The 16,415-nt window shown below is 39.5% G+C and overlaps 1 protein-coding gene across 2 annotated transcripts; it reads right to left on the minus strand.

Annotated features, from left to right (window-relative positions):
• Positions 1 to 903: 903 nt before the first annotated feature.
• On the minus strand, positions 904 to 15,794 carry CCT8 (chaperonin containing TCP1 subunit 8). 2 transcript variants are annotated; one of them, XM_086675810.1, is made up of 16 exons: positions 15,642 to 15,794; positions 12,798 to 12,888; positions 11,639 to 11,718; positions 9,669 to 9,818; positions 9,030 to 9,210; positions 8,855 to 8,916; positions 7,839 to 7,976; positions 6,325 to 6,503; positions 5,544 to 5,610; positions 5,380 to 5,467; positions 5,183 to 5,298; positions 4,768 to 4,839; positions 4,525 to 4,689; positions 4,100 to 4,219; positions 1,447 to 1,551; positions 904 to 1,125 (listed from the first exon to the last, which is right to left on the minus strand). In XM_086675810.1, exons 1-15 carry the CDS (start codon positions 15,699 to 15,701, stop codon positions 1,459 to 1,461), a joined length of 1,662 nt encoding a protein of 553 aa, XP_086531936.1. In that variant the 5' UTR covers positions 15,702 to 15,794; the 3' UTR covers positions 904 to 1,125; positions 1,447 to 1,458. The 2 variants fall into 2 exon arrangements, with proteins under 2 accessions (XP_086531936.1, XP_086531937.1); XM_086675811.1 differs by lacking the exon at positions 1,447 to 1,551.
• Positions 15,795 to 16,415: the final 621 nt, after the last annotated feature.

Consider the following 16,415-nt stretch of genomic DNA (forward strand, 5'->3'; position numbering starts at 1 on the left):
CCTCTGCTCTCTAAACTTCCATTACTCTCAACACTTACTACCTAAGACCCAGTGAGTCTTACTGCTTCCAAAATTTCCTTTCAAATACCAAAAACATCATTTTTTTAAAAAATGTAACTTTTTATTTTTTAACGTTTATTCATTTTGAGAGTGTGCATGCGGGGGAGGGGGAGACACTCCCAAGCAGGCCCTGTGCTGTCAGCCCCAAGCCCAACCCGGGGCTCCATCTCACAAACAGACCAGGACTTGAGCAGAAATCCAGAGTCCGATGCTTAACCGACTGAACCACCCAGGCGCCTTCAAAATGTTATTCAAAGACCAAAGATTATTATGTGACCAAGACATAGGAGTTAGCACATGTCCCATAAAATCAGTTGACCTTTCATGTTGTTTTTTCAAAACTCCTTACTGATCTTAAGAAAAAAGATCTACTTTACAAAAACCGAATTTCTATTAGCAGATATGTTTTCAGTGGTATTACAACTGTCTTTATACTACACTACTAGACTATTTTAACTAAGCCATTCAACAAATGGGTATTAAAAACATGTCCTCTCAAGTCTTAGAATTCCCAGAGCAGAGATGTGAAAAAAACCCTGAAATCCAGTCTGGGGGTTGACAGACTTCCTGCAAAGGAACAGATCTCAAATATTTTTGGCCCTGTAGGTCACTTGGTCTCTATCATGACTGCTTCATTGCCATTTCCTTGCAGGAAACAGCCATAGACTATATGTAAATACAGAAGAACGGCTGTAGGCAAACAGGCAGCAGGCCAGATACACACAGGAACAGGCCCCTAATTACTTAAGTGGCTTGCCTTCAGTCCCACAGCTAATTTCATTACCAAGGTTGAGACAAAGAGGTCATTTACATCCAAAAACGGTGCTCATCAGACTATGAGGCTTTGATAGCAACATGTTTATTTATCATCCAGCTGAGGATATAAACACAAAACACTTCTTAATTTAAGGAGAATACGAAAACATCAGGCAATTCCTAGACTATTACTACAAACGTAGTCTTCACCTACAGTAAAAACTAAGGCAGTCAATCATTTTGGTCATCATCCCAGTCTTTCTTCCCACTTGGAGGTTTGGGCCCACCGGCTGGTTTTGCCATGATGATCTGAGAAAACAAAACCATAAGCACATACTTAAAACTAAACCTTTAAAATGAAGAGAAAATATTTTTCTGAGGCTGATTCAGGATGAAGCAATCATCTCAACATAAGCGATCTGTTATAAACTGCATATGAGCCTCTATCAACATCAAGTTGTTAGCTTCCAGCAAAGCGTTTCCTGCTTTTATGGACATGAACGGCCACACGATCCACGCACGTTAGTAAAGGGCATTTTGAGACACGCACTTCAAGAACTCGATGGCCCTGTGAGCCGAATGTGAAAAATATCCGCATGCATTACTAGTATAAATCCGTCAGCTCGGCACCTGATTTGCTACTTATATATGAAGTTCGTCTTGCCAACCATCTTTATCCCAATTTCCTTGTGGTTTAGGAGCTTTAGGTCCACCTGCCAGTTTTGCCATTATAATCTAAAGTGGTTGGTACATAAACAAATATGTATAAAAATTTAATACTGAAATTTCCTAGTACCTGTAAAATGAAAACCATTCAAGTGGTAGGAAGTGTGTATTCAAAAAACGTTACCCAAGTAGGTAGCTTCCCTGGTAACTTAAAAGAACACAGCAGGAAACCTCCAATTTATCTAGAATGCATTAACCGAGTACTTTGCAAATATAACCATCTAGCATTTTTAAAGGATTCGTTTGGAGAACAAAGCGGGGTGGTGGCAACTCTGGGTTCAAATAAATTTGGGAGAAGCTAAATTAGCTTCCTCAAAGTGGAACTCTCAAACTCTAATCTACGTTCTGAATCTCAAAACTGTAAACAGTATTCTTTGCTTCCCAAATTGACAGGACTGAGATCTTTCTGTACAACATCAAGGGGTTGGGGATGTGTCTCAACACTAAATTGTAAAACGTCTTCACTACCACTTCCAACAGATTCAGCACCCCTTTTCAGAAGCTTCTGGAGGAAATCTAACCTTGAAATCCTTGAAGTAACATTTTACTAACTGAGATTAAGTTCAGACTGAATTAAAGGCACTAAGGACAATTTTAGAACCTAAGTGTAGCTTGATTAAAAAAGACAGCCAGAACAACAGTTCTCAAGCTGGAAGGCACCAATCATTGCAGAGCTTATTTGAAACATACTCCTGGGGTGCCTGGGTGGCTCAGTCAGTTAAGCATCTGACTTCGGCTCAGGTCATGATCTCATGGTCCGTGAGTTCGAGCCCCGCGTTGTGCTCTGTGCTGACAGCTCAGAGCCCGGAGCCTGCTTCAGATTCTGTGTCTCCCTCTTCCTCTCCCCTCTCCCCTGCTCATGCTCTCAGAAACCAACATTAAAAAAAAAGATAATAAAAAAATAAAAAACTCCTGGCCTTCTTCCAGAGTTTCTAACTCAGTGGGACTGCTTAGGGGCCTGAGGATTTATATATAATTTTTCGCGTTCTTAGGTTATCTTGATGCTGTTGATTTGGGGACTGTATCTTGACAACTAGTGAAATAAACACTCGAACAAAGATGAACCCAGCTCCACATTATCCAACACTTAAAACTTGATTTACATGTCCCTTTCCAGACTATATACTATGCAAAATTAGTTAGAACTATTAAAGAGTACAAGTTCACTATAGTTATTAACAAACTGGTTATTGATAGTCATGGGTTCTTCAGATCATGTATTTTAGCAAAGACCAGGGAAACATAACAACGAACATCCTCTACTGTAAAACAGAGACTTCCCAGTTTAAAACCAAAACTGACAAGTGTCTTTGTGATCAAGGAACTTGTATTATTACAATTATTATGTCATTTGGGTAATGGACATTCAAAAAAGTTCCTCTATTAGAATTCCGGATTACCTCATTCTTCAATATACTCAGCTTCCCATGTCCCTTTCTATTTTAAGTTTCCCCTATTAGCCACATGCTAATTTTTAAAACAACCATTTCTTTAGGCTTCTATTATCATTTCAGAACTCCAAAACCGCATTCTTCCACTGAAAATTACCTAAATTTACTGATATAAAAACACCTATTAGTAAATCCAGTACATGAACATCCAATTTATTTCCAATGGTTGAAATTGGACATCCAGCTCCATTTTCTGGTCATCTCAAGCTAGGAAAAAATTGTTCTTCCTCTTACTGAGATGGAATGTTTGCTGTAATTACCACGAACTAGTCCTTGTTATGCCTAGAGTAAGTCTAATTTCCTTCTTGTTTAGTTTTTACCTACAATTTGCTTCTCCCAAAATTAATTTGGCATGATTTCCACCTAATGGATCTGCCCTAGGCCCCTTGCAATTGCAATTTTCCATTAAGTATTTACAAATAGTTTATTGCTTAATAATCAGTTCGAGAAATCTGCAAGAAAATGGATTTCACTGTTTTACTAGAAAACATCTTTTTGAAAAACTTTGAATTCAAGCTTATATCTGAACCTACCATTTTCCTCTGTGCCACAATCTCCCTCCCACTACCCTCTTGGAAAAAAAAGGTCAAAAATACTATGATTTTTAACACTTTTCTTTTAGTTCCTTCAAGATATAATTTGTCACACCCAGAAGAACTTTAAACACATAGATTCTACCTCCATGCACAAGTAGAGGTTTCGTTTTCCTTAAAGTTGGTGGCACACATGTGTTTCAGGGCTTTATGGGCCTTCCACATTCCACATTATTACACAGTAAACTCCCTCTCCAGACTGTTTGTATAAAGAGATCCTTAGGCTAAAAAAAGTCGGAAAACTATAAACCTTAAGTTTGTTTTAACGATTCCAGTTTAAAAATGGCAGAAGTTTCTTTCACTGGAAAGATCCTTTCAAATTAGTTGAAATATACTAAATACAATTTAAAACTGTAACAGAAAAAAATAAATGGGTGGGTGGGGGGGGGAACTTTTAGAAACACACTTTTGAGTAGAATGAGAACTGTGCTATATTCTGGTTCCATAAAAATACACTACTGACCCACATGAAAATTAGTACTTTCAAAGATCAAAACTTCACTTGTAACTCACCTGATCCACCCTAAGTACAGTGACAGCAGCATTCGTAGCCAGTTTGATAGCCCAGTATTTTCCCAAGTAAGTGTCTAGAATACCAGCTTCCAACATGTCCTTTACAGCGGGAACTTCAGCCTGTTGGTACAAAACAATTTTCACTCCTTCACCCTAAATTCTTATGTGAAAATTAACTCAGTAACAAAACCCCAGGGCTCTTTGCCTGGAAGTTGCCAGGCAAAAGTCCTCTCCTACACACAATATAAAATAAAGACTATTTTAAGGAAAACCATAGACAAACTCTGTCAGAGCTCTTTGTTATGAAAATCATTTGCTTAAAAAATCAGAACATTTTTGATTTTCTTTTAAACTTACTACTTCTATTTTTATATTACACATACATGAAATAAAAGTTTAAATTCATAGTTTTTTTTTCCAAATACCTCAATATCTAATCCAACATTTTTATTTCCTTCTTGATGTACTGCATAAAGTTTAGAGATTACTTCATTGGCCTTCACTCCAGAATTTTCTGCCAGTGCCCGGGGAATAGCTTCAAATGCCTCTGCAAACTTCTTAATGGCGTACTGTTCCAGTCCAGGACAGGTCTACAAGAAAAACGTGTTTAGTATTGTATTTTATTCAAGGAACATTAAGGAAGGCAATTTATACAGAGAAAGCTGTACCTCTCCATATGACGTGATCTGTTTGGCTAATTCGATTTCCGTTGCTCCACCTCCGGGAACAAGACGTTTATCCTACAATATGTAGTTAAAAAAAATTTTACTAAGAAGCAATTTATAGTTTCCTAATCTTCTCAGACTCCAGTACTCCAACCAGACTAGAGGTACTGTTACTCAAATTCTAATTACAAACTTTGTAAAAATGGAATAATCTGGGCAAATTACCTTACTGTACGTAGGGTCTGATATATGAAAGAGGAGAACCAGAGTGAGGAATGGGAGCAGCACACAACACCTCATCTGCATGTCCACAGATGTAGCACTAAGAACATGCTTAAGCAGCTGAAGGTATATTTAACTCAAGAACAACCATAAACTACCTTTAACAGTTAAAATTAAGATCACTGCTAATACTAACCCTTGTGAGAACTTTGAAAGTATTAACACCGTCATCTACTGCCCTTTCTATATCATCCATCAGATTGTCTGTAGAGCCTCGAAGCACAATGGTAGAAATGGCACCATCTTCCTTTTCTGTCAATAAATTTAAAAATATTACTACAAGCAAATGAACAGCCCCCACTTAAATAAACATACTTTGCCATCTCCACGTACCATGCTTAAAAACCACCACCTGTGTGTCTCCAACTTCTGAGAGATAAACACTGTCACAATGTCCCATTTCTTCAAGGACAGGAGGAGTCTGTAAGAAAGGGACTACTGTAAAAAAGTAATTCCAATACATTCTACTATCTTTTAATGTTGTCCAAAATACATACCAATCTAGGAAGAGCTGTAGCACCAACTGTTTTACATAGTCTTCTGAGATCCCATTTGGAATTCAACCTTTAAAAAAACCCGAAGACCTTAATGAAAATTTTAACACCATTAGGTGCCACAATAAAATAGAGATGAAACAGGAAACCGTACACTGGTCCCCAAAAGTCACATTCTTTTGATCCTGAATTTAAGCTCAGAACAGGTCTGGACAGCACAGTGTAATCCACACACAGGTGTATACGGCAGTGTTCTAGAATTGGGAAAATTCAAGTTTCAGTAGAATGTCACAAGTTCTAGTTCTAAAACACTAAGGAAGGCCTGGTATACAGAAAACTTGCTATACTCTGGGCAAGCGCATGAGCTGTGAGGAAGAGGAGTGATTTATGCTGCAGATTTGGTTTGGAGGTGGGAACGGGTAGGTCAGGTGTCTGGTGTGCCCCACAAATGGGTTCAAAGGTTAAAAATGACATTCCTGATCCCACACTCTGACAGCGTGTACCAGGCTTGCGTCTGGTCTCTAATGTTGTTTCTTTTGTCTGGAATGCTTTTCCCTCTTCCTCTTCAAGTAACATGTTGATTGCTCCACCTCTCAGTGCAAATGTAAGCTTTCTCACAGGTGTTTCCTGTGTCTCTAGATCAAGTTAAGTCCTGCTTTTGGAGCCAAGATGTTATATCTGCCCTTTTGTAACAGGCATGAATTCACCATGTATTGAATGTGTTTTGTGTTTCACCAGCAAAGGGCCATTTACTATACAGGTTAATGGAACACAGCAGTCTTACCTCACCAACATGATATTGTACTTGTTTGCGTAATGAAGAGCCATGTCTGCCACTTTGCCGCCTGTTACGATGACATTTGCACCGGTATCAGCTATAGCTTTGACTTGTGCATCCATGAGATTCTCTTCTCCCCTACTAAAATTCATCAATTCTTCAGCAGTCTTTATCAGCACTGTTCCCTAGTAAGACAAACATGCTCTTAAGAACCATTTTAGTACCTTGGTGTCTGAAGTCACTGGGTAACATTTTACTGAAGAAATATTTGGGGAAAATAATGAGATTATACATGCATTATGAAATACAAAGTATGTATGAAACTCAGCTTATTCCTAGACCCTCCCACTCCCAAAACTGATGCATTTTCCTCTTTGACAGGCACTTTGATGGAGTAGTTGGGAGAAATACTTACACCTATTTTAGATATATTGGGCAGGTGTCTTGGGATTTGTCTTTTGACAAACGTCAACTAGCGTACCAAAACAACCACATTGTGGTTCTGAATTTTTTTTCTAGAATATGGACTCAATCACTCTTCCTGGCCTATCTCCAACCTGTGGAACTTCTACAACTATGAACTCAGATTTTAAGAATTCTAGGGACCAAGACAGAAGTGACCTATAAACAAGAACTTCAAACTTCGTAACATGTATTTTTAAAAACAAACCTATCGATTTCAAATTACATTGGCGTATGGTTTCAGGATGCTATAGGACCTCAATATTAAAATACATTAAGGAAGAGCACACAAGTATTTGTATTCAGTGAGCATTCTACTTGCCGAGCATATAAGAACATGCTGTATAAGAAGAGCTGTATACTAGAACATAAACAACACTGCCACCATTTCACGTTTCAAATTTAGTATCTGAATTAGGTATTCAAAAAAGGAAGGGAATCTGACTTTAAAAAGCAGACATAGGGGCGCCTGGGTGGCTCAGTCGGTTAAGCATCTGACTTCTACTCAGGTCATGATCTCGCGGTCTGTGAGTTTGAGCCCCGCGTTGGGCTCTGTGCTGACAGCTCAGAGCCTGGAGACTGCTTCTGATTCTGTGTCTCCCCCTCCTTCAAAAATAAATAAACGTCAAAAAAAATTTTTTTAAAGTAGATATATAATCCTGGGGCATCCGGGTGCCTCAGATGGTTGAGTGTCTGACTCTTGACTTTGGCTCAGGTCATGATCCCACGGTTTCAGGGGATCGAGCCCTGCGTCGGGTTCTGTGCTGATAGTGCAGAACCTGCTTGGGATTGTCTCTCCCTCTGATTCTCCCTTGTTCTCTCTCAAAATAAGTAAATAAATACTCCTGTAACATATATATACACATACATATATATATACACATACATTATGAGTGTATATATGTGTATGCGTATGTGCGTGTGATGCTACAATCTTCCATAATTATGTAGTATTCACTGAAGAGCACAATCTCCACCTAAAAACTTAAAAATCATAAAATGTTAATCCGAACAGGCAACCCCAAATTTTTACTTTTAAGGTTTTAAAGTCTACATACCTTAGTTTCAGTTATCATGCCATCAAAAGGACAAGAATACACTGCTATTTTTGCACTTTTGACAGATGTTACATCACCTTCAGTTTCCTTCTTAAAAACCATGCCATGCAATACTGAAGAGGAATAGATACCAGAACCCTAAGAAATTGAATACCAAAATCATCAGTGATCTCATGAAAATAACATCAGGGCTCAGTTGTTAATTCTTCATGTACCAAAAATAACGTTTTCCACATAACATAATATGCTAAGGGGTGACTCCTGGGAATAAGGAGTGGGGTGGTGGATGTAAAACACACCAGTCTACTTAAGGTAGAAACCACTCTGAGAATGAGCTATTAATGAAAGGGGGGCCTTCAGGGTACCGGGAACAACCAAGGACTGAGAATAACTCTTCTAAGTCATTCATTCACTCACTCACCAAATACCTGGTGCCAATGTACTAGGCACAGCTATTAGCACTGGGGACAGGAGACGGAACAAAGCAATACAAGTGTCAGAAAAGGCACAGCATCTATGCATGCATGAGCGTGCACACAGATACACACACACCCTTGTATTTACGTAAGCTAAACTCAACTCCAATCACAGGTTTTACTACAGGAAGCACTAAATTTTTTAAATACAAAATACTCTTATTTCAATACTAACAACAGTAACGTGAGTTCTATTATTGTAGATCAACAGAACATCTCATTCAAAACTGGTTCTGAAGGTTATGGTTTTAATTCAGCACACATGAAGAATTCAAAACATGTAATATTTGATGCATTATTCTCAACCTTCAAAGTTGTGATGGAAAAATGATGATTTCATAAGGAGATAATACATCAAACACCCTTTAAAATTTAATAGTAGTATTACAACCTCCAAATACCAAAATGTTACAAATGTAATAAAGTCCTAAATATTCAAAATCTGAGGTAAAATTTGGGTTTTGATAAACACATACATTTTTTCTTTTTGCAAAATATAATGGACCTATTAGACAACACTTATGCATTTTCTAAACTTACCAGAATCTTACACACTCTGATGTTATCAACATTGAAATGGCCGGAATCAGGGAAAATAGACACTGTTTAAGAAAACGAGACACGTCAAAAGATGCATGGAGACAACAAAGAAGATATCTTAGTCTCATTAAAATATTTTTAGTTTGGATCTTTTCATTTACTGAGATTTACTCACCACATGCCTGAGCAATGAGCTTGGCCAGAAACACTTCATTGCCGTACTGTTTACTCATTATGGAGGTATGGAGCACAGAAGACACTTCATCAACATCTCGAAGATTTTTTGCAGAACAACACACTAAATCAGGAAGAATCTCATGGGCTTTTCTGCAGGCTATTTCATAACCTTCTATGACCTTTAATGTAAAAAGCCAAAGTGTTTCTTCAAAAGACACAATTTTGACATGACTCTAAAATATAGCTTATTTCAGTACCCCAACGAATATGGGTATTTGTTTTCCATATAAAATGACAAAGCACACTTTCAGAACAGCATTCATGGCAGGACGTGCTCATCACGAGTGTAGGCTTTTGTGATGGCCCGAAATTGAATGCTGTCACTTATTAGCTGTTAAGATCTTGAGTAAGATTTTTCTAAGTGTCACTTTCCTCATCTAAAATAAAAAATAATTAATTTTTATTAATTTTTAATTACTCACACGATTCTTAGAAGGATGGAGTAAGATACTGCATAGACAGCACATGTACTACAATGCCTGGCACAGAGTAAACTGCTCAATGTTAACTATTACTACAACGATGACTCTATACAGGCACAAATTAAATAAAAGTGCATTACAAAATGAACACTCGCCTCCGAAACCGAGAGCCCAATTCTCAGAAGCTCTTCAGCTAGTTCCAGAAGGGCTCCAGCAAACACCAGCACAAAGTTTGTGCCATCTCCAACCTCTTGCTCTTGCATGTGAGAAGCCATTACGATCATTTTTGCAGCAGGATGCTGTACCTGGTAGGAGGGGTTTGAATTTTAAAGTGCGAAACATTTGATCCTGAAAGCAACGTGAAGTTTTTCATTTTCATTTCTTTAAAAAAAAAATTTTTTTTTATTTTTACATATTTATATATTTTTGCCAGAGAGAGACAGAGAACGAGTGAGTCAGAGCACGAGCAGGGCAGGGGCAGAGAGGGAGGCACAGAATCCAAAGCAGGTTCCAGGCTCTGAGCTGTCAGCACAGCCTGATGCAGGGCTCGAACTCCCCAACTGCGAGATCGTGACCTGAGCTGAAACCAAGAGTTGGATGCTTATACAATTTAGCCACCCAGGTGCCCCTCATTTCCATTTTTTCTTAAGCTAATACACTTCAATCTCCCTGTGGGCCAGGTAACTCCAAAATCACACTGCTACATACTACTCAGTGCGGTGGCCAGAAGACAGTCCCAGTCCCTCAGAGACTATCAGCACAAATGCATCACTACAAATGCAAACAACCTGAAACCGCATCTTCTTTTAATGGCCAGTCACCCAGTACATACATCTCTGCACATAAGGTGCAGAAAATTACATGTCCACTAAGTTAAAAAAGTAATTCCAAAAACCAAACCTAGGCATTAAAAACCAAAATAACCACCTCATTTAATCATGTGTGTCAATGCCTATGTACATTTCTATTGTAAGGAGTACCAATTGTGGCTTTTTAGAAGACAGAGGTTTCTTAAAAAAAAAAAGGTATCAAGATTTTAAGCAGTCTATCCTTTGGATTTAGGGTTTAAAAACCAAGCAAGGAGTAACAACCGATAGCGGTGAGAATACTACAAAGTTGACACTATCGTTTTTATTGAGGCAATATTTCCATCATGGCTGAATAACTCCTGAGACCACCATAGCGTCCAACATTAACACTCACAAAGACTAATTCCTCCTTGTGGAATTAAATTTGTTTTGTTCACTACGTTAACGATATTATTTAGTTATTTAAGCAGTTAGAGAAATGTTAACACACCTATAGTTTCATTTGAAAAAATTAAGCTACAATTCTCTAAGAGCTAAGTTCAGGACAATTTCGTGAAGTTGAAAACATCTTTCAATTACAGAGCAGCTAGACGAGGAATAGTTCTCTGATGTTCAGGTGCCAGACTTTACTTATAATTCTGCCTGCAGAATCTATTCTACACACTCTGCAATATCAAAACTGCAGGTAAGCAAAGCAAAATGCCACCATTTTTGTGTTTCATTTTCACAAAGCCAAAGACCTGGTTTAATTTTTTTTTTTTTAAACCACTGTTTTAAGTATCAGCTGTTTCTGCATTTTTGAATAACTCACTTTGGTGTCATACTCTACAGAATGAGACAGCATACGCAATTTGATATATTAGCAAATGTATTTTTATCACAAGCAAGCCTCCATAAATTAATAACTTGGGAGATTTTTAAATTTAAGCGGCTAAAAAGTTAAAACTACATAATAAATTTTCAAGCTGGGAAAAAAAATAGTCCCTTATTATACTAAGAGGTTTCTTCTATGTTAAAATATGTTTAATTTTGGGGGCACCTGGCTGGCACAGTCGGTTAAGCATCTCTGACTCTTGATCTCGGCTCAGGTCATGATCTCACAGTTTCTGAGTTTGAGCCCCACACTGGGCTCTGCGTTGATGGCATGGAGCCTGCTGGGGATTCTGTCTCTCCTTCTCTCTGCCCCTCAACCTGCTTGTGTGCTCACCCTCTCTTTCTCCCTCCAAATAAATAAACTTAAAAAATATATACATATACATATATACTCAATTTTTGACATCACCAAAACATTTCTTGGCTTCAAAGTAATGACATACTTCTAGCTCTCTTAAAATAGTGGCTGCGTCATTTGTCACAAACAACTTCTCCAGGTGGTTGATAACCATTTTGTTCATTCCTAAAAAAACAAAAAACAAAACACAGAAAAAAAAAGTTAGGGGGGGGAAAATCGCTCAAATCTGTCTCCAAATACCCCCCAAAATTTAGTCAAGAAATATAAACTTGTATCTATTTCTTAAGGTAACTTTGTAAAAACTCAACACATATTATCTACTCTGGCACCCTAATGGCACCCCCGTCATTATTCCTGTCCTTTCTAATCTCCTATAATGTTTACTTGGGAGGATGTCAATCTTCTTAGTTTTGTTCAATCAATGTAAATTACATTAACATGTAGAAAAGACCAAAAAAATCTAGTTTTGGGGCGCCTGGGTGGCTCAGTCAGTTAACTGTCTGACTTGATTTCAGCTCAGATTATGACCTCAGTTTGTAGGCTCGAGCCCTGCATCAAGCTTTGTGCTGACGGTGTGGAGCCTGCTTGGGATTCTCTCTCTCCCTCTCTTGCTGCCCCTCCCCCCACAAAATAAATAAACATTAGAAAAAAAAGTATAGTTTTATTGCTTTCCATACATTTGTGTCAATTAAATTCAGTTGACGGTAGGAGGCAAGAGAGATTCTCTCCCTTACATCAGGTACCATATCTCAATGGTGAAAGCTCCGTAATTTTTCTATCCTCTCAATATGATAAAAATTAACATTTTGATTCCTATTTTTCTAAAGAGATATGAGTTGTTGATTAAAAACTGAAAGGGGCGCCTGGGTGGCGCAGTCGGTTAAGCGTCCGACTTCAGCCAGGTCACGATCTCGCGGTCCGTGAGTTCGAGCCCCGCGTCAGGCTCTGGGCTGATGGCTCGGAGCCTGGAGCCTGTTTCCGATGCTGTGTCTCCCTCTCTCTCTGCCCCTCCCCCGTTCATGCTCTGTCTCTCTCTGTCCCAAAAATAAATAAAAAAAACGTTGAAAAAAAAATTAAAAAAAAAAAAACTGAAAACATTACACTGGTGGCAATAAACTGTACAATTACTTTTGTATTATGGCTAAAACTCAGTTTATGTATCATATTCTCACAGAATAAGTTGGAAGAAGCTAGCACACAAAATTCTAGTATTGTATCTTTTAAAACATGAATTTAGAAATTACCGTTTGGTCCATATGCTGTACGAGTTGTTTGGGCAAGCTCCTTGCAAGCCTGTATGTTCCTGTATACAGCCTCTTCTAATCCTGAAAAATGCTGTAAAATAAACCAAAAACAAAAACCTTTCTGATTAGACAAAACAGTGAAACACAATAATCTTCTTCATCTGTAAAATGGGGATAATAATAGTACCTACCTCACAGGACTGTTGAAAAAAAGTCAAGCAAGGTTTATGTATGTAAAGCATGGTGCTTCAAATGATCCGTAAATGTGCTCACTGGTTGAATATAATGACATTTTCAGAGACTACATGTATCTACTTACACGTCAAAACGCAAAGCATATATTTTAGGTAAAAATACCTCTTCAGAGTTTATCATTATTTTTTGAAAAGTTGAAATATGGTATATTTCTTTTATTGTTAGGAGCCTGAGCATCATAAAACCATCAGTTTTCCGATCCCTGGGAAATCCCACTTAACACACCTGCTGCCCAAATGTTTAGTATCCTGACTGCTGAATGCTCTTGTGAATTGCAACACAATTCCAATGTGTACACATTGAAAAATTGCCGAACTGCTCACAATACGAAAATTCTCAAATTTTACACTGGGCTTCTTTTAGAATTGAGATTTACATGTAGCTTCAGATGGGTTTCATGAGCTTCCAGTTTGTTCATGTGAACATTTTTATACAGTTGCTACACCCAATAAAGGAGCCACTGGTCACATGTGGTTAAATTGCAAGTAATTAAAATTAAAAATTCGGTTTCTCCACTGCAGTAGCCACAGTTCAAGTGTCCAGTAGCCACATGCGGCTCACGGATACTGTATCAGAATGAATATAGCATACTTCCATCATTGAAGAGCTTCTAGGAGACAGTTCTAACCTAGGCCATAAGACGTGGCTTTTATACTACTCATAAAAGGAACTGTCATCCAAACGAGGTGAATAATCATTACTTTAGGAGTAGTGTCTTCAGAGTCAAGGGTTGACGGACTCTTATGAAAGCATTTAGTCTGACCTGGCTTACACTCTAGTTTTTTCCCTTTACCCGTTCTCTGAGGAACAGCCATGTGATCATAAATCAGATCCCATCAATGGTCTGCCGTCACTCTTAGGATAAAATGTAAATCCCTCCTGAAGGCTACAGGGTCCTATATGTTCTGGTCCTAACCTACAGCTCCTCTAAAGTCATCTCTCACCATTTTTGCTTTCCCTTGATGAGCTTCAACCTCATTACCTCTCTTGCTGTTTTCTTTTTTAACAGGTCAAATTCCTTTCATCCTCAAGGCCTTTATACTTACTGGTTTTTCAGCCTGGAATACTGCCTTCTTCAACCTTGGCTGATTCTTTCTGTCACTTAGAACTAAGCTAAAAGTTCTTCCTTGAACATCTTATTTACTGGTTCTATCTATTCCTGACTCTTCCCTTTTTTGGGGGAGGCAGACTTGTTTACTTCATTCTCTACTACAGTACTTTCTATCTAATCTTTTTATTTATTTTTACTACAGTATTCTTTATTTCCTTTATCATTATTTGAAATTATCCTGATTTGATCGTTTATTTCAGCCTCAAAATAAAAATTATGAAAAAATTTCAATTTTTTTTAAAGTAAGCAGTCCATGGGGCATCTGGGTGGCTCAGTAGGTTGAGTGTCTGACTTCGGATCAGGTCATGATCTCACAGCTCGGGAGTTCGAGCCCCGCATCGGGCTGTGCGTTCACAGTTCAGGGCTTGGTGGCTGCTTCGGACTTTGTGTCTCCCTCTCTCTGTCCCTCCCCTGCTTGCACTGTGCGTTGTCTCTCTCAAAAATAAAGAACCGTTAAAAAAAATTAAAGTGAGCAGTCCATGTCATTACCTGCAAAGCTGTTTTACCAATATTTACATCAAACCCTGATATGTGATATGCTGTTATCCCAAAAGTGTATTCTGCAAACAATGACCTAGTTCCCTAAAACTGTTACTGTAAACTGCACGACAATAAATTAGATCTCTTTATCGAGGCATAGGGAATTTGGGGGACAAATTAAGCCAAGATTTGATTTGAACACAAGAGACAAATTTATCAGCAGTATATATTAAGATGTTTTACACAAATTATGCTCTTGAAATACATTCATAATCTGAGCATAAAACGAAGTCGTTTTAATTAGTCCAGGGTGTCTCTTACACTTACAAAGTCAGATAGTTACAAGTCAAAGGTACCATCTTTTGGTCAATTTAAAGATGAGGCAAGGAAGATCTGGGGGTTGGTTTTACATCAAGCCAGCTAACCTAAATTGGCATACAATCCATTTGGATTGAGTAACGTTTGTCCTACCACAACGCACTGCTGCGAACGAAACGGGGAGCCCTCTAATTCTCATCCGAAGGAAAACTGTCGAGAACTGGCCCCTGTCCCTCTTCTCTCCGGATTACCCCCTCCTTGAACAGTGTCAACTGGCTTCGCGATTCCCAAGACTACATTATTCGACTTCACCCTCAAAACACCCTTTAAGGGTCGAGTGGCAAGTCAGTCCGGTTTTAGGGGTGGAAGGAAAATGCACGAACGGCTTTCCTTTTGCCCAGCGAGGAAACACAGAATACGAATCCTGTGGCCTTGCCTCTCTTGCTCCTTCTGCCCGTCGACCCTTCCCTGCATCGGGGAAGAAAGAAAATGCCCGCTCGCCTTAGTGGCCGAATCCCCTCCTTCGCCCCCCTTCACCGAACACCTCCCTTTCTGGAATCTTCTCTGCCTCCGACCGCTGTACCCAGGGAGCACACCCGGCCCGTTACCAGGCCCTTCTTCCCTCTAGCCGCCGCAGCCTTACGTCGACTCTCCTCCCTCACCCTTCTTCCATTCCTTACCTTCGCCCCCTCCTTAAGCATCTGGGCAAAGCCCGGGGCCTTGGGGACGTGAAGCGCCATGGCCTCTGCAAATCGCCGTTCACGCGCTCGCTCAGAAGATCCCGGAGGAAGCGAGGGGCACGCAAAGCCTCCTGGGAACGCAGCGTGCGGCGACCTTACGCTCCTCCTTTCTTTCCAGCTGAGCCTGCCCCTTCCTTAGCCTCCTGGTCAGAAGCCTCGCGAGAAAAAGCAGTTCCCGCAGCCAGAACTGAGTTGACGATCCTCGATCATGTCGATCGGCTAGGGCACTCGAAGGGCGGGCCTTTGGTTTTCTGGCTGGCGCACGCGCAAGCGGTGGGCCGTTATGACTCGTTCCGATTTAACCCCTTTGCCAAGACTCCAAGGTCGGGACGTTTGATATTTGCCATCTGTGACCTGAAACCCACTCCTCCTAAGATTTAACTTGCACGAAATCTTCCAGACCCACCCACAACGTCAGGGTTGGTGTGCCCTTCCCCCCTCACCTCCAGGCAGAGCACCTGCCTTCCCCCCCCCACCTCCCCCTTCAAAATCTTTCTCTGGGCGTCTGCCCTGTTAGAAGCGCGGGCGACTTAAAGGCGATAAATAAAACTGTAAGAATAACTACACACCGAATGCTCATATGTGCCGGGTTCTGTGTTATTTAGGTGCGACATTTTAGCTAAGGGTCGATCTTACAAGTTAACTATTGCTATCTCCATTTGATACATAGAAAAGTTTATAAATGGTAATTTGTTCAAGATCACAACGCTACTA

Source organism: Puma concolor, chromosome C2 (assembly GCF_028749965.1).
Source record: "Puma concolor isolate L17-30 chromosome C2, mPumCon1.1.hap2, whole genome shotgun sequence".
NCBI lineage: Eukaryota > Metazoa > Chordata > Mammalia > Carnivora > Felidae > Puma > Puma concolor.